Source organism: Gossypium hirsutum, chromosome D06 (assembly GCF_007990345.1).
Source record: "Gossypium hirsutum isolate 1008001.06 chromosome D06, Gossypium_hirsutum_v2.1, whole genome shotgun sequence".
NCBI lineage: Eukaryota > Viridiplantae > Streptophyta > Magnoliopsida > Malvales > Malvaceae > Gossypium > Gossypium hirsutum.
Window position 1 is genome coordinate 1,386,397 of NC_053442.1, and position 25,150 is coordinate 1,411,546.

Here is a 25,150-nt window from a genome sequence, read left to right on the forward strand (position 1 = left end):
AAATAATAAAATAAAAATATTAAATCAGCAAAATCAATTGCACCAACAGCACCAAGTAGCCCAAATATTTATTTTTTATCGTGTATATAATAATAGTTCGATAAATAAGCAATATACTAACAATTTTGATATCCACAAAAAAGGTATAAATAGTAATAATACTAAAAAGTTAATTCTTATAATAATTGGTAAACGTAGGATTACGAGGAGTTACATAAACTTCTAATGGAGTTGCTTTAGGACTCGATAATCCGGATGCTTCAGACATATCGACTGGACCGTTTGATGGAGTTTCAAACTCCAATCAATGCAGCAAATTACCCAGCGTAAGCTCTAAAACTTGGAGTGCAAATGAAATTTCAGGGTACATTCTTCTACCACTGCCAAATGGAATTAGCTCAAAATTTTGTCCCCTCACATTAATGTTTCTATGGGTAGTCATAAATCTTTTGGGTCGAAAATTAAAAGAGTTTTCCCAAGTGGATCACAATGAATTTTTTGAAGATTGAAAATAGGCCAAGTGCCAGCTGAAACAAGGAATCCATTAATGGTACAATCTTCAGTGGTTTTATGGATACCGGAAAGTGGAATAGCAGGGTATAAATGTAATGTTTCTTTAATGATTGATTGAAGTTACACTAAATTTTTGGTGTCTGATTCTGTGACTAACAATCTATGTTTACCAATATGAAAGTTTAGCTCCTGTTGTACTTTCCTCATTGCATCACGGTTATAGAATAACAAAGACAAAGCCCATGTTAGTGTGATTGATGTGGTATCTTCTGCAGCTAAGATAAGAGCCTGAAACCAACATTTAATATTCAACATCATAACTTCCTCATGGCATTAAAACTGTAATTTGAACATAGTTCTAATGAAGATTACCGTAAGGAGATTTGCACGTACAAGACTTGTGCCTTTGTTGATTGTATCAGCATCATGCTCTTCCGCATCATGTAGAATAGACAACATCACTCCCATGAAATCTTCATCACTATTCGCCTTATTTTCTGCTCTATTTTCCTTGTGCTCTCGTAGTCATCCCTCGACAACCTGGTCTAATTCTTTTACCATCTTCTTCATGAGCTTATCCTCTCCACCAATGTCTAACCATCTCAAAAACGGCAGCGCATCCAATAACACAAACTTCTTACCTAGCTCACAAAAGTCGTCCAATGACTTCCTCCATTTCAGGGTTTCAGCTCCTTCGTATGAATTCGGTATTCGCTTCCCTACAACAACTCTCAGAATCATGTTAAGAGTAACATCTTTGAACTATCTCTTAATATCCACCAATATTTTGTCATTCTTACTACTTTTCTTCGTGTTCCATAGCTGATATAACTCTTGCATGGATGTCTTTATCGCAGATTTCCGTACATGTTTCATCAAGTCAAGCCGGTGATTAGAAAGGAGCTCAACAGTGGCAAACTTGCGCACTTGAGGCCAGAAAGGTCCGTAAGGCGCAGCGGCGATCATGGAATTGTTATAACCCAAAATTTCCCAAGCTGCAAGCTTTGGACGAGTGGCAAATGCTTTATAGTGAACATTCTTTAGCAATCTCCTAACTACTCACCACCAAAGCTCTATGCACACCCAACTTGATAGTGAACATTCTTCCATATTTTTCGGCCATGTTACCCAAGCTTATGTGAGGTGGTTGTGGCCCTTTTAGGACGCGGAGATGGCCAATAATAGGCCATGCTCCACCCGCTTCTGGTGCTAGTTTCCCATTGTTTATATTTGTAGGGTTAGATTTTGATATCCATAGGAAAAAGAAAAGAAAGACTAGCAGTAATGGAAAAGCAATTATCACAAGGGTTGAAGGTGTTGGGGTTGAATGAAATGAATCCATAGCCATTAATTAAGTTGAGGGAGTTGGATTTATAGTTGTTTTAAGAAATTGTAATTTATTATTAGCTAAATCTATGGTCTATATTTTGTTTGTGATGAACAAAGATCGTGATCTTCTTGATGTAAAGTGAAGTACCCTTTTCCCCTTGTCACCCCAAATCATACATCAATCCAATTCCATTATCAATTTTTTCTCTATTTTTCTTGTTTTGAAAACACTGATCAATCAAAATGTCATTAAGAGCTGGACTTGATTTGACATGTAGTGCGATCCTTTACGCCTCCTTGAATTGGACTGATTAAGGTATCGTGCAAGGGCCATTCATGTCTTTACCATTAGATTGACTAACATTACTTGGGCAAACCACTTTTCCTTGACATTCCACAGACACATGCCACCACTATCTCTGGCTAACTAAATATTTAAAATAACCTAAATAATAGATTTTTTTTTGGTGAAAAATCCTACAAAAACTAACTAATACTCAAACATTTATCCTGATATTCCTAAAATTCTCTAAATTGTTTACATAATCCAATTTCCTCTCACTAGTTTGACCCTAGCTCTCTGCTAAACTATACTGTATTGCTCAACTTACTGAAATTTTAATAGTTTCTAAAAATTTTTAAGAAAGACTTTGGAAGACAAAAAGATTTCTATTTTTCTATATCTGTCATGCAAGCAATCCGAAGAGAGTTGGCCATGAAACCCCGTATTGTAAGTTCCATACTGAATTCTTTAAATTTGTCTTAATCCATTCGGATATAGTTCCTAAGAAGAATTGTGCTCGATGATCTCTTTGAACAAAATAACACCAAATTTCTTTGGCTACTGGGCAATCCATAAGGACATGCAGAATATCTTCTATTTCATGTTGGCAGACTAGGCATGACGAATTTTGCCCAATATTCCTTCGTACTCGTTCAAGGTTAGTAAACAATATATTCTTACAAGCTAGCCATAGGAAAAATCTAACGTGATGCAGCCCCTGATATTTCCAAATGGTTTTCCACCTATCATCTTGCATATCCCATGTGTTTTCCCTCATTATTTGATACACGCTTTGGACCGAAAATTTTCCATTTGTTGTGTGTGCCCAAAAAATCCAGTCATGGCCTGCAAGTAGGTGAGGAGGGGGAATGTTTGCTATTTTCTTGACAATAATTCTAAAATTTTTCCCCTAAAAGCTTCCAAGTTCCATGTACCATCTGTTGTTACCATTTTGTTAAGGGGACAATCTGTAGGTGGTCCATCTAAGGGTAGTAGATAATCTTTGAGTGGTATTTTAGGCACCCATGGATCCTTCCAACAGTTAACGGTTCCTGTCCCAACTGACCAACTTGGGTTTTCTTTCAATAAGGGCCAAATTTTTGTGATCCCTTTCCAAATAGTTGAACTATTCCTTTATATAATACTCTCGGGTATCAGTTTTTTCAATCCATACTTTGTGCATAAAACTTTCACCCAAAGAGTCAAGTCTTTGGAGACAATATTAAATCCTAATTTAAATTAAAAGGAAGCGTTTTGGTCTTCTAAGTGTCGAAGACCCAGTCTACCACATATATGGGGTTAACACACAGAATCCTAATCCGCTAATGCCATTTTTCGTTCTCCCATTTTGGACCCCCAGATGAATTGTCTTGCTAAGCGCTCAATCTCTAAGCATACCCCTTTTGGAATATGTATGGATTGCATGAAATAATTTGGAATAGAGAGCAGAATTGATTATGTCAGGGTGAACCTGCCTGCCATAGATAATTGTTTAGCAGGCCAGTTATTTCACTTAGCTCTGACTTTGTTGGAGCTGAGAGCAACTAACAAGAAGTTTCAGCCAATTGCTTGAGCAGCAAGTGTCGTGGCTTGCAGGTGAAACAAACAGAAAACTAAAGAGAATAAAGCAGGAAGAATGAAGAGAGTTTTTGAATGAAAACTTGATTAAATTCATTCATCAAAAAATGGCTTAATGCCAATACATAAATCAAGTTTCTAGCTTGTCAAGACAGTAGGTTAACCAAAACTATACCTACTACCACTAAGTTTCCTAGTAAATTGGAATGATAGCTTGTGCAAATGAATAAAGCTGGTAAACAGCTCAATCACCATAAGTTTACATCAAATATCATCTTGTCATAGTTCAAAATGAACTAGGTTACATTACATAAACAAAAAAAAATCAAAATGCAACTAAACATCCTTGCTTTCTCGTGCAAACTGCTGCTTCTGCATGGTGGTCTTCAATGCTGCATGCTAACCACCTTTCAACACTCCTCCTTGGTTAGCATGTTGCTAACTCCCATCTTCATTCTTAAGCTTTGAAACCTTGAAACATTAAGAGGTTTTGTTAAAATATCAGCTAATTGTTCATCAGAACTGCAATGAACTAGTTTCACTTCATGAGCTTGTTGCATTTCTCGAACTGCATGAAGCTTAATGTTAAAATGTTTTGTCCTCCCATGAAAAACAGGGTTCTTTGCAATTGCAACAGCCGATTGATTGTCACACATTATCTCTGTTGCTTCCTCTTGTTCAAGGTTGAGATCGACTAGAATTTTTCTAAGCCAAATGGCTTGATTGACTACTGCAGCAGCTGCTACATATTCTGCTTCTGCGGTAGATTGAGCCACCAGTGCTTGCTTCTTTGAACTCCAACAAAATACTGCTGAGCCAAGATTGAAAAAATAGCCTGAAGTGCTTTTCATATCGTCCACTGAGCCTGCCCAATCACTGTCACTGTAACCAATCAAATTTGAATGCTTGGTCTTGGTATACAACATTCCATAGCTCAGGGTTCCCTTAATGTACCTGAGAATTCTCTTGCCTGCTTTAAAATGACTTTCATTGCAGCAATGCATGAATCTCGAGAGTAAGCTCACAGCATACATTATGTCTGGTCTAGTGGCAGTAAGATATAACAAACAACCAATCAGACTTCTGTAAGTTGTTTCACACACTGGTTCAAAAAACTCTTGACTCGATAGCTTTCCTCCAACAGCTATTGGTGTGTTGGTAGGCTTGCAATTCTCCATTGAGAATTTTCTGAGAATCTTCATAGCAAAAGTTTTCTGACTTAGCCAAATTCCTTTCTCAGCTTGCGTTACTTCCATGCCTAAGAAGTAGGACATCAACCCAAGATCTGACATCTCAAAATGCTGTTGCATTTTGGCTTTAAAACTGACCAGCATTGTAACAGCCCAATTTTCAGTAGTGTCAGAACAGTGATTTGAGATCACTAAATTCGATGAAGAAGTTAGAAATATTTTTGAATTAGTGAATTTTGTGTTTTAAAAGAAATTATTAGGTAAATTGGGTCGAAAACGAGGTATCGAGACCTCGATATTATAAACTGAGCCGTAAATATTTTTATAAATATTTACGGAGTGTCAATAGGATAATATTAAAGTTTCGTTAAGAAATTTTAATGTTTCGATAGTTAATTATGAAAAAGGATTAAATTGCAATAGGGATAAAAGTTTAATTATAGATTAAAGAAAAGTTAAAAGGACCAAATAGGCAATTATGCCTTTTTCCAAAGTTGAGGCGGCATAAGTATAAAAATCTGAGATTTTTATGTGTTAAAAAAATATTATATTATAGTAATGATTATGTTTTTTATATTATATTATTATTAATATATTATATTATATTATATATATACATAAAACAAAAGAAAGAATAGAAAAAAAAGAAAGAAAAGAAACAGAATAGAAGAGACGAAACAGAGAAAGAAACAGAGAGCAAAACGGGCAGAGAAGGAAGGAAAGAAAGAAAGAAAGAAAGAAAAAGAAAAAGGGAAATTTAAGGTTTTAAGGTTCCAAGCTCAATTGGTAAGTCAAATTAAGTCTTTTTCTTATAATTTTTGAGTTTTTGGAATCCTAGAGATAATACTACTTGATTTATGTTGATATTTTGAAAGTTAGTAGATTGTTAGACATGAGTTATGTTGAATTAATTGATGAACTAGAGGTTAAAATGATTGAATTTTAAGTTAGAAGTTAGTAAAAGATTGATTTGTAAAATAAAATATAAGTTTTGAATTGATAGGGCTTAAATTGGAAAAAAATACCAATATTCATAAGTATATGTTAGAGTGTGATTTTGATATTGCCATAGAAGGGAAAAATGATCAGCATGTCATAAAACATAAGAAAATAGGATGAAGTTTAATTTACGAGCCTTGGGGCAAAAGTGCAAATATGTGAAAGTTTAGGGGTAAAAATATAATTTTGCAAAAGTTTGGGTCAAGGACTGTTTTAATAAATTTGAATATTAAATAAGTTAAATTTGCTATTATAGATCAAGAAGAACGAAATTCGGGAGTAGATCGGGGAAAAGAAAAAGTAAAGGACTAAATTGTAAAGTTTAGTCACATTTTGTATCAAGGTAAGTTACAGTAAATAAATGCAATATTCTTTTATTTTACATTATTATTGTCAATTTCCAGCATTTATATACTTATGTTATGAAAATATGTAAAGTCGAATTTAAGCTGGAGTGACAGAGGAAAAGTGTTAGAAAGCCCCGGTTGAACCCTAGGAATGTTAGGATATTAGAGTTGACAGGACAGAACAGAAATGAGCCATGTAAGTCCATATTAGAAATATGGCTTTGGAGACAGGATTGAGCCATGTAAGTCCATATTATATATGGCATTGGAGACAGGAATAATTCATGTAAGTCCATGTTAAAGACATGGCATTGGCAGGATATTGATAGACAGGAACGACCCTAGTATCCTTAGTATTCCGAGTGGTTCAACGGGTCAGGGTACGAGTTAAATTACAGTGAATTAACAGCAAAGGAAAAGTAGATTATATTTATGAAAACGGAAAGGTCAGGTAAGAAAGAAGGTAAGGGAATAAAGAAGAAGATAGAAATTGAGAAGTAAAGAAATTTATGATGTTAGATGATATTATGCATAATTATCCATTATGTTGAATGTTGTGATTTATTTGCTTGTAAGCTTACTAAGCCTAGTGCTTAATCTCTTTATTTTCTTCTTCTTATAGTACTTATCTAGCCACTCGGGGATCGAAGGAAACGTCGGAGGCCGATCACACTATCAAAGAAATAACTCGGTATAATTAGACGTTTTGTTTTGTGTATGGCATGTATAGAAACTTAGCTACTTTTGGTATAATATGAACAATGAGTGATGTGTAAGTAGTTGATGATGTATGGTTATTAAAATGATTAAGGATGAAGGTGTTTGTTGTTATGAAAGATTAGGTGATAAATTATGCATGGAAATCATAAAAGGATAAAATTTTGCAAAGAAACAGAATTCAGGCAGCACAGTGACGTGAATTTGAAAAATCACCCAAGATAGTATAAAATTAATTAGAGGGTGAATGATATATGGAATTAAAGCTTGTTGAGTCTATTTTCATGGAAAAATAACGGTGTAGGAAAAATAAATTTATATTTTAAGATATGTGAATTTTAGTAAGATAGGGTCAGAACTGTTTTTGGAGTCCCCTAATCTGAGTTTAGAAAATAATTAAAAATTGTACAAAAATGGTTATGAGTTGAAATTTACATGCTTAGATTCCTTAATGAGTCTATTTTCTATAGAAACAAGTAAGAACTTCATATGAAAATCCTATAGCGAGAAAACTTATTTTTAGTGACTAGAGGTCAGGGCAGTCTGGTGGTGACACAGGGGAGACTTTAACTAATAAACTGTACTAATTTGCTGAACAAAAAATTCTAAAAATTTTATGGTGAGTAGATATATGAGTCTAGTTTCAGGGAAAATTTACGGGATTAAATTTCGAGTTCTTTAGCTCAAGTTATAATTAATTTAGTAACTGCTGCGCGACTAGACAGATTTGCTGCGAATAATGAAATAAATTTTCAAACCTAGTTTTTATGCTCCGAACTGGTAAGATAAGCCAAGTAATGCCTCGTGCTCGACTCCAGAAACGGTCTCGGGTAAGGGGTGTTACAAGCATATCTTGATCTCCTCCTGTCACCAATAGGTCATCGACATATAATGAGACAATAGCTGAGTTTCTGCCTTGGTCTTTTTGACATACAGAGTTGGCTCGCTAATACTCCTCTCAAATCCCAAACTGATCAAATAGCTGTCAATCTTGCTATACCAGGCTCTTGGAGCCTGTTTCAAGCCATACAAGGCTTTGTTCAGCTTATATACCATATCCTCTCTACCAGACACTTCAAAACCTTGAGGTTGTTCCACATAAATCTCTTCTTCAAGGGATCCATTTAGAAATGCTGACTTTACATGAAGCTGATGTATCTTCCACTTCCTTTGTGCTGCTAATGCCACTACCAATCTGATGGTGTCAAGCCTGGCCACTGGTGCAAAAGTTTCCATGTAGTCTAATCCATACCTTTGACTAAAGCCTTTGACAACTAACCTTGCCTTTAATTTGTTTAAGCTTCCATCAGCATTCTGCTTGACTCGATAAACCCATTTAACTCCAATGATTTTCCTGTTTGCTGGCCTTTCAACTAGACTCCAAGTTTGATTCTTTTCTATCATACTGATCTCTTCTATCATTGCTTGCTTCCAGCCTTGTTGGCTTTCTGCCTCTTCAAAACAACTTGGTTCTACCATGGCTACTTGAGCTCTTTCATAAACATCAGCCAATGATCGAGTTCCTCTGATTGGTTCATCATCCACATCCATTTCAAATGTGTCTTGATTAGTTCCAACTTGATCAGATGCAAGTTCTTCAGTTACAGCCTCTGGTTCATTTTTATCCCAGTTCCAGCATGCCTTCTCATTAAACACAACATCTCTACTCACAAGGATCTTATTTGTAGAAGGTTCCAGCATTCTATAGCCCTTTTTAACTGCACTATAGCCTATCAGAATCCCTGCTTGAGTTCTTTTATCCAGCTTTCCTCTTTTCACAGCTGGAACTTGTGCATAACATATGCAACCAAAGGTTCTGAGATGAGCCAGTGATGGTTTGAACCCAAACCAGGCTTCAAATGGAGTTTTCTGAGCTAAGGCTTTAGTTGGAAGTCTATTTTGAAGATAGACTGCAGTGTTTACTGCTTCAGCCCACAGGGTTTTAGGAAGATTTTTCTCAAACAGGAGGCACCTTGCCATGTTCATCAAACTTCTGTTTTTTCTTTCACTGACCCCATTTTGTTGAGGTGTATACACATTGGTCAGTTGGTGTTTAATGCCTGCATTCTCACAATAGAGTTGAAACTGAGCTGAGGTATACTCAGTTCCATTATCTGACCTTAGTGTCTTAAGTTTGTGGCCAATTTCAGTTTCAACAGCAGCTTTGAACTTCAAAAACACATGAGCAACTTCTGATTTTTGTTTCATAAAATAAATCCAACAATATCTTGTATGATCATCTATGAAAAGAATAAAGTACCTGTTCCCATTGAGAGATTCGGTCTTCATTGGTCCACACACATCAGTGTGTATAAGCTGCAGCTTCTCTGATGCTCTCCATGCTGTGTTTGCAGGAAATGGCAATCTTGCTTGTTTTCCTTGCTGGCACACTTCACAAATTTCATCATTCTTCACTGTTTTGATGAAGTTTTCAGCTAATTCTTCATTAATCATCTGAGCCATTGATTTGAAGTTAACATGTCCAAGCCTTTGGTGCCATAGCTTGGAGTCATCAATGGAGGCAATACAGGCTGAATGTGAGTCATCTGGCCATTCCACTTCAAAGCACTTGTCAGTCATGGTGACTGTCATGAAATTTGATCCATTTGGATCAAAAATTTGGCATTCTTTCTGCTTAAACACAACTGAGTATCCTTTTTCTAGAAGTTGAGCTATGCTGAGAAGATTTCTGTCAATCTCAGGTACTAATAGCACATTCGAGATGACTTTGATGCCTGTAGGAGTGTATATCTGCACATCCCCTTTTCCTTCAGCCTTTATAAACTGACCATTTCCAATTTTTACTTTGGTTTTACAGGTTCTGTCCAAAGTTTTGAAAATGGTTGCATCTGGTGACATGTGGTTTGTGCATCCACTGTCCAGCAACCAACCTTTTGAGCATTTCTTCTCAGCAGTTAAGCAAGAAACAGCAAAGACCTGCTCTTCTTGATCACTGCTGTCTTCAGCTACTTGAGCTTCAACCTTTGGTTGTTGATATTGACTCTGCCTTGGCTTGGTTCTATTTCTGCAAACCCTTTCAACATGGCCCTTCTTGTTGCAGTGTTGGCATACTGCATCTGGTCTGAACCAGCATCTGTCTTCTGGATGACCTGGCCTCTTGCAATGTCTGCAGGGCTGGTCATTGCTCCTTGCAGCATCATTCTTTGGCTTGTCTCTCCGGTCCTTCTTGCCTTTGTAGGCCATATTTGTTCTTACCTGAAAGGCACCTTCTTGGTGCTCCTCCAGTCTGCTTGCTCTCCTCTGCTCTTGAGCATATAGAGCATTGATCAACTCTGTCAGGGAGATGGTGGACAGGTCCCTTGAGTCTTCGAGAGATGAGATTTTTGCCTCATACCTCTCAGGCAGAGTTGCTATAACCTTCTCCACTATCCTAGCTTCATTGAACTGCTCTCCAAGGAGCCTTATGCTGTTTACAACAGCCATAATTCTATCTGAATACTGCTTGACTGTTTCTTCTTCTTTCATTTTGAGATTTTCAAAGTCCCTTCTCAAGTTGAGAAGCTGTTGTTGCCTTGTTCTTTCAGTCCCTTGAAACTCTTCTTTCAGCTTGTCCCAAGCCTCCTTTGGTGTTTCACAAGCCATGATTCTTGTGAAAATCACATCTGAAACACAGTTTTGTATGCATGACATGGCCTTGTGTCTTTTTGTTCTTTCATCAGCATGTTGCCTCATTTGAGCAACTGTTGGATTTGCTCTGAGAGGTGCTGGCTCTGCATCTGAAATGACTACCTCCCATAGGTCGAATGCCTGCAGGTAAGTCTTCATTTTGACAACCCAAATATGGAATCCTTCTCCATTGAAGACAGGTGGTGCAGCTGGTGAAAATCCTGAAGAAGCCATCGGGTTTCTTGGTTTGAAACAACAGGTCCACTAAGACAAGGGCTCTGATACCAGTTGTTGGAGCTGAGAGCAACTAACAAGAAGTTTCAGCTAATTGCTTGAGCAGCAAGTGTCGTGGCTTGCAGGTGAAACAAACAGAAAACTAAAGAGAATAAAGCAGGAAGAATGAAGAGAGTTTTTGAATGAAAACTTGATTAAATTCATTCATCAAAAAATGGCTTAATGCCAATACATAAATCAAGCTTCTAGCTTGTCAAGACAGTAGGTTAACCAAAACTATACCTACTACCACTAAGTTTCCTAGTAAATTGGAATGATAGCTTGTGCAAATGAATAAAGCTGGTAAACAGCTCAATCACCATCAAGTTTACATCAAATATCATCTTGTCATAGTTCAAAATGAACTAGGTTACATTACATAAACAAAAAAAAAAATCAAAATGCAACTAAACATCCTTGCTTTCTCGTGCAAACTGCTGCTTCTGCATGGTGGTCTTCAATGCTGCATGCTAACCACCTTTCAACAGACTTTCTCGATCACAAGCCCTAGGGTAGAATTGGTGAATCTTTCGTGTAATAATGGCACTCCTAAATATGAACCCAAATCTTAGACCTGTTGGAAACCCAATAACTCGCTCAATCTATTACCTGAAATCTCGTCAACTCCTCTGGAGAAGACAATATTTGTTTTCCTAGCATTAACACGATGTCCTTAAAAACTACAGAAGCAATCCAGAATGTTTTTGCACCAAGCAGTGTTTGATGTCCGCTTTTGAAAAGATTACCAAGTCATCAGCAGAAAATAAGTGTGATAAGGTAGGTCCTTATTGCGTCAGTCTGATGGGGCTCCGTTCCCTAGAGGATTCAGCCGCTTTAATGCTATGTCCTAGCCATTCCATACATGGTACAAATAAGTAAGGTGATAGAGGACACCTTTTTTGTACTCCTTTTGTGGGTCTGAACTTTTCTGTGGGAACTTCTTTCAACAATGTATGCATAGTAGATGTTGAGATAGCTATCATGATTACTTTCAGAAGGAATTCTAAAATTCCCGCTGCCTGAATAGAGGCATCTATGAAATCCCACCAAACCCTGTCATATGCTTTTTCAAGATCAATTTTAACAACCATCTATTTTTTGCTCTTCTCTCTCATAGAGTGAATTACCTCTTGGGCAATGATAATACTATCTGAGATGTTTCGCCCGATAATAAACCCAACTTGTTCTTGAAAAATAATTTTGGGGAAAACTACCTTGAGTCTATTGGCTATTATTTTCATTATTAATTTGTATAATATTGAACATAGGCTGATGGGACAGAACTGTAAAATTTTTCAGGCCGAGCTACTTTAGAGATAAGCACAATGAACGTATTATTTAATTCTTGATCGATGGGTCTACCATTGAAGACTTCTTTAACCCATTCACAAATTGTTTCCCCAATGCTATCCCACTAATTCTGGAAAAGAAATTGCATGGTATCCGTCACTTCCTGGAGCTTTAAGTGGGGCCATATTGTAGAGTGCAGTTTTGATTTCATCGTTTGAAATCTCTTTGCCTAGAAAATCCATGTCACTTTGGTCAAGTTGTGAAAAACGATTGGAATGGAGCTCTTCCATCCTATTTGGCATTTCTCCGTATAGTTGTTGAAAGTAGTTCACTGCCTCTTTCTGGATTTCATCTGGGTTATACAACTAGTCACCACTTATACTACATAGGGCGTTAATGCGATTAATTTTCCTTCTAAACTTTGTGTGACTATAGAAAAATTGTGTTTCTATCCCCTAATTTAAGCCACTCACATCTTGACTTTTGTTTCCATAATATTTCTTTATGAGTGAGTAATTTTTCATAAGAGTTCACAATGAAGAACTTGTTTATTGAGAATTCGAGTCAATATAAAGACTATTAGAATTGAGTGACCCGAATCCTTATTTAAATAAAATACAATAGTAAAATAAAATAAAAGTAAAATCCATATAGAACTACACTTCTTTTATTTTATTTTAGAATAAGGTTTTTTAAATCTTATTAAACACCATCTATTTGATATTGATTAGAATAAGGTGTTTCAATCTTACTACACTCCTATTAGAATATGATTTTACAAGCCTATAAATAGACATAGTCTACTCCTCTTGTAATCATTCGAATTCGACATGGTGAATTATCTTCTCCTCTGCCCGTGGTTTTTTCTTGAAAGGGTTTCCACGTAAAATCTGTGTGTTCTTTATTTTTTTTCTCTTTTTTTTCTTTACGATACATTGTCATTACCGACATTCTATTTTTACAATGTTTTTAAACTATTCCTAGACTTTTTGGGCTGTAAAACTGTTTTGGATTTTACTTTTCGGTTTGGGTTATTTTGTCGGATTTTGTTATTTTTATCGTAAACTGCAAAATTATATGATTTATCAAATTAAAATCTCAGTTTTCAAAACTATCCACTTAAAAGATTAAGTAATCAATTAAGTGTTTTCTGTAAAACAAATCACTTTAACGAGTATCTTTCTAAAAATTGGTAAGAGATTAGCCAAAATTTATATTGTCGAAACTCACATTTTCTAGTTCAAAATTTGGGTTCAAAACAAGTTCACGTAATTCCTCAAGATTCGACCATAACGTCTAGGACGAGTTCAAAGAAAAAAAATTAATTCAAGAATCACTTGCGAGTACTTAACTATTAGATTAACTCAATCTTTGACCATTTTTATTTTTATTTTATTCTATGAATTAAAAAAATATATTATAATAATTGTTACTTATTTTCTATTAATTTTTATATCTCTGCCATTAATATATAATATTAAAAAATCAATTATAGTTTTAGCCACGATTTAAGAGGGAAAAAACACATTTTTTATAATAAAAAAATTGCAACTTAAAAGAAATAACATGATTTTAGTAAAGGGGCAAGGGTGGGGCAGAGAATGGAAGGAGATAGCCATGTAAAAGGAAATTAAATATGATTTGAAAATAAAATCTTATTTTATTATTTATATTTTACTTAAACATTGTTACATTGTGTGCGAGAAATAAAAGGAAAAGGTGCGTTTAACAAATAACAAAAATCAACGTAGTAAACACAATAAAGGTATAAAATCCTAGTTCACCCTTTATTTTATCTATCTTCCCTAGGATATATAAAGTTGAGGGGTAAGGCGTGGTGAGATGACTGTTTCGAGCGGTGTAGATTTCATGTCGGTCAAGCCAACAGTGCCAGTCAAGTCAATCAAGCCTTTGTCCGGTGTCGAAAACTCGAATGCATGTAAGAAATTCGACAACGTCAAATGCAACATTTGAAGTGCAAAAGATGTTCCAGGGCAACTTCTCCTCCCACTACCAAAGGGCATCAGTTCAAAATGTTGACCCCTAACATCAACATCTTTGTATGTCGTAAGAAACCTCTCTGGCATGAATTCTGACGGTTCAGACCATACTTTAGGGTCTCTTTGGATCTTATGTAGGTTGATGATTAGCCGAGTGCCTTTGGGGATTTCGAAGCCACCAATGGTACAACTTTCATTGAGTTCACGGGGTGCTGATAATGGTGCTGGAGGATACATTCTCAATGTCTCTTTAATTATGGCTTGGATGAAGACTAATTTACTTATGTCTGATTCTTGCACGAACCTGTCCTTGCTTACATGTATGTCTAATTCCTCTTGAGCCTTTTTGAGTAGATGAGGTTTGTTTAGCAACAATGAAAGTGCCCAGATTAACGTAACTGTTGTCGTGTCACTTCCAGCTAAAATCATTTGCTTCAAAAAATACATAACAAATAATATTTAAATACTCAAGTCTTGATTGACATTAAATTCGAAAATGGAAAGAAAAGAGAGAAAATAATGTACCAAAGAAGTGGCTTTGTTTATGGTATCGGCATCGTAACCAGCAAGGTCAGCACCTTTAAGAACAGAGTTCATAACATCCATGAAATCCTTCTCCTTTTTACTTTCATCCCAATATCCTTCCCTCCTATGATCATTCAACCATCCCTCGGCGATATCATCCAACTCTTGTGCTGTTTTCTTCATCCATTTCTCGTATCCCCCCAAATCAAGCTTTCGAAGGAAAGGAATGGCATCGCCTATCACAAATATGCCCGACAAGTAAAAAAAATCCCTCAAGGCCTTACGGTAACGTGACACCACTTGTTGCTCTTCTTTACCGACACCCGAATACCTCTTCCCAGCAACGGTCCTAAGAATAACGTTCAACGTCAAGTCCAAGAACCGTTTCTTCATCTCAACGGCAGCTAAACCCGATTCACCATCCTTTTCCTTAACCCAAAACTTGTATAGATCTTTTATCGAACCTTCTATTTCGGATACAAAAACTTTTTTCAACTGATCAATCCTATGGTTCGATAACACCTCTAACATTGTTATCTTACGCATTTCACGCCAATACTGTCCATAAGGAGAGAACCCAAACATGGCATAATTGTATCCCATGTGTTCCGCTGCTGCCATTTTGGACCGTGATGAAACGGCCATGTCGTTGGTGGTGAATATTTCCTTAGCTACTTCTCGTGAACTCACCACCAAGGCCGGATGAACACCTAACCGGATCATGAAGGCCGGTCCAAGTTTATCAGCCAAGGCTCCCAACGTTACATGAGCGGCCACAGGTTTCCCTAGCAACGGGAGGTGACCGATTATTGGCCATGCACCACCTGCTTCCGGTGCAGCTTTGCCATTGGATCTTTTGAGCTTAGTGTAGAAAAACAATGTTGTGATGGCAATCAACACAAGATAGTAACTAAGATATGGGATATTGAAAAGTTCCATTATGCAAAGGTTTAATTTGGTTAAGTATATAGAGAACTTGTGTGTGATGGGAAAGTTTGGGTTTTTGCATGTATATATATAGTTTGGTGGGTCTAACAAGACCAACATATAGTTGGGAGAATATTATAGGTTTTATTTTATATTTTATTTCAAGCTGCTTAGCCAAAGTTGAATGAATTTTTCGTGTGCCGATATTGAATATTTTTGTGCATGCATGCATGATGTAGGTTGAAATTAATAGTAGGAATATTAAAAATATTAAAATATATATTGAATTTGATGTCACTGATCTCAATTTCATAATGATAAAAATACTCATGTTATAAGTATGCTATAATGTGATTAAAAATAAATTTAATTATTTTAATATAATTCACTAACAATATATAAACTTATAACTCTAAATAAAAATCCTAAATTAAATTCCATATTCATCTATCCCTTCACAAGTGTTAAATTACTAAATGAACTATGTTTATGTGAAGTGTCTTTGACATCTTGATTGGTAGTCAATTGGTCATACATGGTGGCTTGAATTTTGTTTTAATCTTCACTGTCATTCTTAAATTAGTATACAAAATAAACCAAAAAACCATGGTTTCATTTTTATTTAAATGAAAAACCCACAGTTTTAAGAAGAAGAAAGAAAAAGGTTAAATAACACTATTTATCCTTGTATTAAATTTTTGAACAAAACAAGTCAAGTCTTTTGTTACAAATAAAAATATTAAGTCAATGCCGCATGGGTAAATCTAAAACACTTGATTCATACGTTTAAGAATATTATATATTATCCAAATTAAGTCTTAGTTCAGCGGTATTGTTGTCAATTTGAGAAGACGTAAATTTAAACACGTTGAAGCGCATTTCTTCTCCTATTTAAGAGTTAAAAAGGATTATTAGTAGTTCTAAATATTGTATGAAAAAATCATCTAAAATTAATGTAACACGAATCCTTTAATACTCCACGTATAATTCAATTCCCATATCAATTTAAGTCAATTTAAGTCATCAACTTGTACACAGGATTCAAAAATATGTGATAATTTCGTTTTTTCAAGTTGTGTAGTGACACTATCAACAATTTTAGTTTGAAAGTAGAAGATAAGAGCACATAGATATATTAATTAACTATTAATTTTGATAAAATTAGTATAAATATATCCTACATTAAAAATAATGTAAAAGTGTAATATTTTATTATTTGCAATTGAATCAACCTAAAGAAATAGACATTGAATTTCTTTTAAAACAGTCCACAGCAAGCATTTTTGAACGAAGAGTGGTTGGTAAACAAGTTGAAGAGAAAACTGCGGATGATTTTCTCAGGATATATGAAACGCCCACCGTTTCAAGTTACAGTCGGTACAACGTGCTTGGTAATAGGAAGAAGGCTTTTTTTTTTCTTCTTTTAATATAATTATTGGGGTTTGTTGATTTTGCCGACTACATATTCGTTCAGTTGCAACTGGATTAAATTACTAATAGTTTTTAAAATTGAGATGAACATCATAAATTGTTCACATAATTTGAAATTTTCTTAGGCATTATTCGAAGAGTAATGGTTAAATTTTGTTATTAATCTTTGTATTTTGTGGAAGTTGTGGATTTAGCTCTTATATTTTAATTTGATCAGTTTTAGTCTCTGTGCTTTTTGTATTGGTCAATCTTAGTTCTTGCGTTTTTCGAATTTTGAAATTTTAGTCTTCACCCAAATAGTAGGAATTAAATTTGTTTGATAAAATTCAATTACTAGTCTTGTACTATGCGTACAATTCTAACTTTAGTTCATATTTTCCAATTGGATCATTCTAAGTCCCTATACTTTTTGAATTTTGAAATTTCAATCTTGATGCAAATGACAATTGTTCATCCATTAACTGAATTTTCAATGAGTAATCTTTGGAAATAACAAGCTAACATGGCATTACACATATGATAATATGTTTATCGCATCAGTTTTTGAAAATAGCATATAACTTAATTTATTGAATTTAACAATTATGATTTAGTGAGGACTGAAGTTTTAAATTTTGAAAAGTTTAAAGATTAAAACTAATCAAATTAAAGTACAAGAACTAAATTCACAACTTTTGCAAATTACAGGGATAAATAGTAGAATTTAACCACGAGAAATCCACTATAAAATCGACAAGCACAAACATTTATTTAAGTTCAACTCCATCATCAAGTTTCAACCTCACTTTTATATTTTGAACTAGATCATTCTCTCTCTAAGTCTTTTTCCCTTAAAAGCTTAGATGTAAGTTGACAAACAATACAGTTTACATCCACAATTTGGCACTACAAACCAATTCTTCTGCGAACAAGTCGTCTATTAATAAGCATTTCTAAACTAAACAAGCTATCTATTAATAAATATAAATTGACTTGTTTGAAATGCAATCAATATGAATATCTCCTCCAATAAATCATTCATTAAAAGTTTAGATAATGTTGATCAAAACATGTCAATCAAATAAGTCAAGTTACAATAACATGCTAGATATTTCTTAAGTTGCAACTAACGTTGCATCTGACAATTGCAATTGGCACTAGCAATCTCCTATTGGAAAAAGTGTTTAGAAATTTTACTAAAACCAACTTTTATCGTGATATCTACTGTAATAAATCTTGTAATAAATCTAATAAAACTAAGTATTTGTGCCCCGAGGTTGGGGAGATGATGAAATTGCAAGGGCTTCTAAGAAGGTATTCAAATTTGTCAATAGACTCAAACTAGAGTTTAAATCATTCAAGGTTTCAATCAAATGGTCATTTCTATTATTCTCGAAACCTTAGATGTTTTGAGAATGGGCTTTAACTCAAAAAACCGAACACAAGATGAAATCCCAAAACTTTCCAAGGGATGCCAACTTTCACTATATGTAGGGATTCAAGACTGAAAACCAACTTATAAATTTCAATTATAATCTTTAGATGATTGCAATTATAATCTCACAAATCTAAAAACAAAGCTCAAGAAAAATATAATTTATTTGAGCTTAAAGAAAAGTAACTCAAATAATTTCTTTCAGTAAATTTCGACAATGTACCATATAATATTTATAGAGGAAATATTGCAAGAGTTTTACTTTAACTCGGAGCACATAAAATAATTATTTAATAAGAATTTAAGTCCTAGTAGTACTCTTAGGCCTAGAAGTTAGTAACATTAAGGAATTTTACTCCCTATGTGTCAGTGGCACCCTACCCTATGCCTAAGTCAAATAAGAGACCAAAGAGGATCTTAAGACTTTGCTTAGTAGACTGAAAAAGAAATTGAAAAGATGAAAAATTGAAAAGATAAAAAAAAATAGAAAGATGAAAAATATTTTTTTTCTATACCTGTACTTAGCAAAAAAGATGAAAAAAATGAAAAGAAAAAGTAAATTTATTTCTATTCATTGCTTGGTAGAGTTAAAAAATTAAAAATAAAATTAATACATTTGAAAAATGCATATTTTTTAACTAACATTCAGATCTCTTTTATTTTTTTCTCCTCTCGTCATTCCGCTTTAAAAAAATTAGTTTTTAATCATGATAATAAAAAATAAATATCTCTCGTATTTTCTTTCCTCTCACTTTTCCTTTTCACAAAACATACTTCAGTTATTTCCACTTTTCACTTTTCTACTTCCTCCTCTCATTTCTCATTTCTTTTTACCTAACCAAACACACTCGCTTAGCCACTCCTTGCTCATGACTGGTCAAGGCCGATATCCTTAGTTGGCAGAGTTGCTCGTGCCATTCGTTTGTTGCCCCTACCATCTTATCCTAGCCAAGTACTATTGTCAGTTCTTAATGGAAAACCCAGTAATTGCCCATTGCGCCATTACTATCTACTTATGAAGATTCTTTTCTCTTGGGCTGGAAAACATATCTGGGCTTCATATCTTTAGTAACAATCTATAGAGAGAGAGAGACTTGTTCATATCAACAATCCATTACATTAAGATATTGGCGGCAGGGGGAAATGACTCGGAAGTTTGAATGCCACAACAAGACTAACTTCAATTTGGCTTTTCAATTTGTCTGGAAACAGTAAGAGATTAAGACAAAAATGAAAAGGATAAAAAAACAGAAGAGATTAAGTCAAGAAAAGAAGCTTCAAAGAAAGAAATGGACCATTGGCTACAAAAGTAATTTGTCCAAATTAAACATTTGTTTTCAACGGAATGATATAATTGTAATGATAAAAACTGTTGGAAACGTGATGGGCCGAAAATTTACTTTTTATTACACACTCAATATATTACAATACGAAGATTACAAATATTTTCTCAATGACTAGATAGTTTAGCTGCTGCTAGATTTTAACTCACTCAAGGTTTGCTAACCTTCTCACTCTCACTCACGTTGCTTCTCTTATTTCTTTTTTCTTCTCATTTTTCTTCATTACAACACAAGTTCAAGCCTCTATTTATAGGCTGATAAAGTGACAACAAATGTGGCTATTAATCCACTTAATTTCCAGCCACAAAACATCTCAATAATGGAGCACTTTGTATGGCTAAAATTTCAGCACTTTGCATGGCACAAAATTGCTCCACGTCTCATGCTTCTAGATTATGCTTGGAGTGGGTTTGATTTCTAACACTCCCCCTCAAACCCAACTTTCATACCGAGCTTCTCTTTGAATTTGTTGAATGTCTCCACTTTCAACGGCTTTGTGAAAATATCTGCCAGTTGATCTTCTGTCCTGCAATGGACCAACTCCACGTTTTTGTTTTTCACTTGCTCTCGGATAAAATGATACTTCGTATCGATGTGCTTGCTTCGGCTGTGCGACACCGGATTCTTGGCAAGTGATATAGCGGATTTGTTGTCAACGTAGATGGTAATTGGACCTTCATTTGAAACACCTATTTCTCCCAAAATATTCTTCAACCACATTGCTTGGCATGTACAAGTTGCTGCGGCCATATACTCTGCTTCACATGTTGAGAGAGCAATTGTTTGTTGCTTCTTTGACGACCATGAAAAAACTGCGGAACTGATGTGGAATGCATATCCGGAAGTGCTTTTCCGATCATCCAAGTCTCCCCCATAATCGCTATCTGAGTAGCCAACTAATTTTGAATCTTGTGAGTGGGTATAGAATAAACCATGGTTCATCGTACCTTTGATATATCTCAAAATTCTTTTTGCGGCAATTAAGTGGTCTTGCTTCGGCTTCTCCATGAATCTGCTCACCAATCCTACTGCATATGTAATATCTGGTCGTGTGATTGTCAAATACCTTAAACTTCCAACGAGACTTTTAAACAACGTCGGATTTATCGACTCCCTTGTCGAATCAACACTTAGCTTCATCCCTGGATCAGCTGGCGTGACTACTGGCTTGCAATCCTTCATTTTGAACTTGTTCAAAATCTGCTCCGCATACTTCTTTTGAGAGACAAAAATTCCATCTTGCATTTGTTTCACCTCGACTCCAAGAAAGTATGACATCTCACCGATATCTGTCATTTCAAATTCTTTAGTCATAGCTTTCTTGAAATCATCAGACATACCTGGATTGTTTCCGGTGAAGATCATGTCATCCACATATAGGCATACGATCATGATATCTCCATATCCATTCTTCTTTGTGTACAGGGTGTGCTCGTGCAGGCTTTTGATGAATCCATTTCTTCGGAAGTACTCGTCGATCCTTGTGTTCCATGCTCTTGGGGCTTGCTTCAATCCATACAAAGCTTTCTTCAATCGGTAGACTTTGTCCTCCTTTCCTTGTATGCTATATCCAGGTGGTTGTTCTATGTAGACTTCCTCCTCCAAGTAGCCATTCAGGAATGCAGACTTGACGTCCATCTGATAGATTTTCCATTTGTATTGTGCTACGACCGCTATGAGAAGCCTAATTGTGTCTATTCTTGCGACTGGAGCAAATATTTCATCATAGTCCACTCCTTGTCTTTGCTTGTAGCCTTTGGCGACTAGTCTTGCCTTGTATTTCTCTACTTTTCCTTCTTTGTTGGTCTTCGTCTTGTACACCCACTTGACACCAATCGGGCTATGTCCTTCTGGCAGACTTGTTAGCTCCCACGCGTCATTCCTTCTTATTGCAGCAATCTCCTCGTCCATGGCCTTCTTCCATTTATTGTCTTCAATTGCTTCTTCGTATGTCACTGGATCACATTCTGTCATTAGACAGAATAGTGAATAATCGAACTGCGTCTCTACAGGTTCCGTAGAATTGTAGATGTCGTTGAGACTCCGTGTTCTTGTGGGTGCTTCATCTGAGCTGCTGCTTCCGCTGCTGCTGGTTGGTGACGAAGGGGCTGTTGTACCAGGACTTTGATCATCGCCTTGTTCTTTTTGGTTGATGACATCATTGTAGTCTTCGTTGAAAAATAATCCTTCCACTTTCTTTTCTTCTTCACTCCATCTCCAGTAATCCGCTTCATCGAACTCGACATCTCTTGAGATAATCAATTTCTTAGTAAGAGGATTATAAAGTCTGTAGGCCTTACTTCTTTTGTCATAGCCTATAAAGATACACTTCTCTCATCTATCGTCAAGCTTTTTCCTCTGTTGCTCAGGAACGTGTGCATATGCAATGCATCCAAAAATTTTGAGGTGTCCAACTCTTGGCTTGTGACCGCTCCATGCTTCTTCTGGTGTCTTGTGTCTTACACTTTTTGTTGGACATTGATTCAACAGATAAACTGCGCATTCAACGGCTTCAGCCCAGAAAGTTCTCGGAAGGTGTTTACCTTTTATCATGCTTCTTGCCATATCCAGAATTGTCCGATTCTTCCTTTCTGCAACTCCATTTTGTTGTGGAGTGCGTCTGGCTGTTAACTGATGAATGATTCCATGATCCTTGCAGAAACTTTCATAAAGCTTTGCAGTATACTCGCCTCCTCTATCGGATCTGAGTATCTTCAAATATCGACCACTCTGTTTTTCCACCATTGCTTTGAACTCCTTGAATTTTTCTAGGGCTTCCGATTTTGCTTTGAGAAAATAAACCCAACATTTTCTGCTATAATCATCAATAAAAGTTAGGTAGTACCTGTTTCCACCGAGTGATTCAATGTCGTACGGACCAGATATGTCGGTGTGTACAATTTCCAATGGTCTTCTAGCTCTTCGAGATTTTCCTACTTCAAATTTCTGCCTATGCTGCTTTCCTTTGACACAGGCTTCACACAGTTGATCTGGATGATTAATACTTGGTAATCCATTCACCATATTTGTCTTCGACAACAGCTTCAAGCCAGAAAATCCGAGATGTCCGTACCTTAAGTGCCACAACCATGATTCATTCTTCAGATCCGTCTTCATGCATTTTACTTCTCCAGACTCGATGTCGAGGGTGAAAAGACGATTTCGCGTCATATCAACTCGAACAACTAATTCTCCACTTTTGTTCCTGATGGCGAGTGAGCGGTCTTTCATATGAACTTCATATCCTTTTTCTAGGAGTTGACCAAGACTGATCAGGTTGCTCTTCAAAGCTGGTACGTAGTAAACGTCTGAGATGTACTTCTTCTCTCCATTCCTTTGTGTTATAACAACCTTGCCCTTTCCTTTGATTTTTGCATGTGAGTTGTCTCCAAAAGTTATTTGTCCATGAACTGTTTCATCTAATTCTGTGAACAGCTCCTTTCTTCCACACATGTGGTTGCTTGCACCGTTGTCGAGATACCACACACTTCTCTTGCGATCTTCATTTTCTCCGTAAGTGAGAAAGACACTTGATTCCACTTTTTCGTTGCCTTCTGCTGCGACTGCTACATGGTTTCTTTCATCCACTTTGTGTGTTGATCTGCACTCGTAACTGAAATGTCCATACTTGTTACAGTTGTAGCATTGTACCTGAGATTTATTTTCTTGAAATCTGCCTCGGCCACGACCTCTAGATCCACGTCCACGGTTGGATGTTTGATAATCTTTATTTTCTTGATATCTCCCATATGATTGATTTCCACGTCCTCGTGATCCTCTTCCTCCTCTGTTTCCACCACGGTAGCCTCCACGGTATCCTCTGCGGTTTCTTCTTCCTTGGTTAAAGTTATTACTTGTTTCTCCGTCGTCGACGGACAACTTGCTATGCAAGGCTTGATCAAGATTTTCACTATCTTCATTTAGCTTCATCTTTTGCTCATGGGCTTGCAGAGAACCCACAAGTTCTTCGAGCGACATCTTTGACAAATCTTTTGATTCTTCGATGGCAACGACTACGTACTCGAATTTGCGTGTGAGTGACCGTAGAATTTTCTCCATCACTCTTACCTCGTCAAGAGTTTCTCCATTTCGTTTCATTTCATTTACCACCGATTTTACACGATTGGCATAGTCATCGATATTCTCGGAGCTCTTCATTTTTAACATTTCAAATTCAGCTCTAAGTGACTGAAGGCGTACCTTTTTAGCTTTTTCTACACCTTGAAATGATTTTTGCAAAATCTCCCATGCATTCTTCGCGTTCTTCACATCTGATATTTTCTCGAAGGTTGATTCATCCATACCTTGAAAGATACTATTCAAGGCCTTTTGATCCTTCTTTCGTGCTTCTCGTAACGCCTTCTTAGCGTCATTTGATAAAGCTGCTTCTGTAGCGGCATCTCCGGGCTCGATGTATCCTTTTTCAACGATCTCCCAACAATCTTGCGAACCGAGCAAAGCCTTCATTCGAATGCTCCAATTTCCATAATTTGTCTTCGTCAATTGTGGAACTTGTAGCTGAATTACGTCGCCCATATCGACTTGTTAGATGAACACCAAAGGTACTCCGAACTGGACACGAACCGGACACGAACCGAACTCCGAACCAAGCTCCGAACCGTAGCTCTGATGCCACTTGTTGGAAACGTGATGGGCCGAAAATTTACTTTTTATTACACACTCAATATATTACAATACGAAGATTACAAATATTTTCTCAATGACTAGATAGTCTAGCTGCTGCTAGATTTTAACTCACTCAAGGTTTGCTAACCTTCTCACTCTCACTCACGTTGCTTCTCTTATTTCTTTTTTCTTCTCATTTTTCTTCATTACAACACAAGTTCAAGCCTCTATTTATAGGCTGATAAAGTGACAACAAATGTGGCTATTAATCCACTTAATTTCCAGCCACAAAACATCTCAATAATGGAGCACTTTGTATGGCTAAAATTTCAGCACTTTGCATGGCACAAAATTGCTCCACGTCTCATGCTTCTAGATTATGCTTGGAGTGGGTTTGATTTCTAACAAAAACAGCCTAGAAATTTCGTAGTGAGCTGCTAGAAGAAAACGTTTAGTCCAAAATCAAGGCTAGTCAAATTATAGTTTAGATTTTAAATTGGTCGAGGGATCGATTTTTGCAAGAGAAGACTAAGAAATATTGTTTGTCAGTGAAAATTTTATCTCCCGTACTTTATCGAAACCTAACATACCGTATAAAGTGTGATAGTAATTCTGTAAATGACTTGACGGACCTATAGGATTCAAGGAAAAGACATCAGTATAAGGTGTGATAGTAATTGTATAAATGATTTGATCTACGCATGAGAAGACTCAAACCACCACCACTGGAATGAAATT

At 36.0% G+C, this 25,150-nt stretch overlaps 1 protein-coding gene and 1 long non-coding RNA gene across 2 annotated transcripts; both read right to left on the reverse strand.

Moving 5' to 3' along the window:
- Positions 1-600: 600 nt before the first annotated feature.
- LOC121218162 (uncharacterized) lies at positions 601-1,993 on the reverse strand. Its single transcript, XR_005914387.1, has 2 exons — positions 886-1,993; positions 601-801 (listed from the first exon to the last, which is right to left on the reverse strand). It is a non-coding gene; the product is annotated as an uncharacterized lncRNA (long non-coding RNA).
- An 11,790-nt stretch (positions 1,994-13,783) lies between these two features.
- LOC107935587 (cytochrome P450 CYP82D47) lies at positions 13,784-15,652 on the reverse strand. The gene is made up of 2 exons (XM_016868210.2): positions 14,672-15,652; positions 13,784-14,578 (listed from the first exon to the last, which is right to left on the reverse strand). The coding sequence occupies exons 1-2, from the start codon at positions 15,608-15,610 to the stop codon at positions 13,952-13,954; spliced, it is 1,566 nt and encodes a 521-aa protein (XP_016723699.1). The 5' UTR covers positions 15,611-15,652; the 3' UTR covers positions 13,784-13,951.
- Between the last annotated feature and the right edge of the window lie 9,498 nt (positions 15,653-25,150).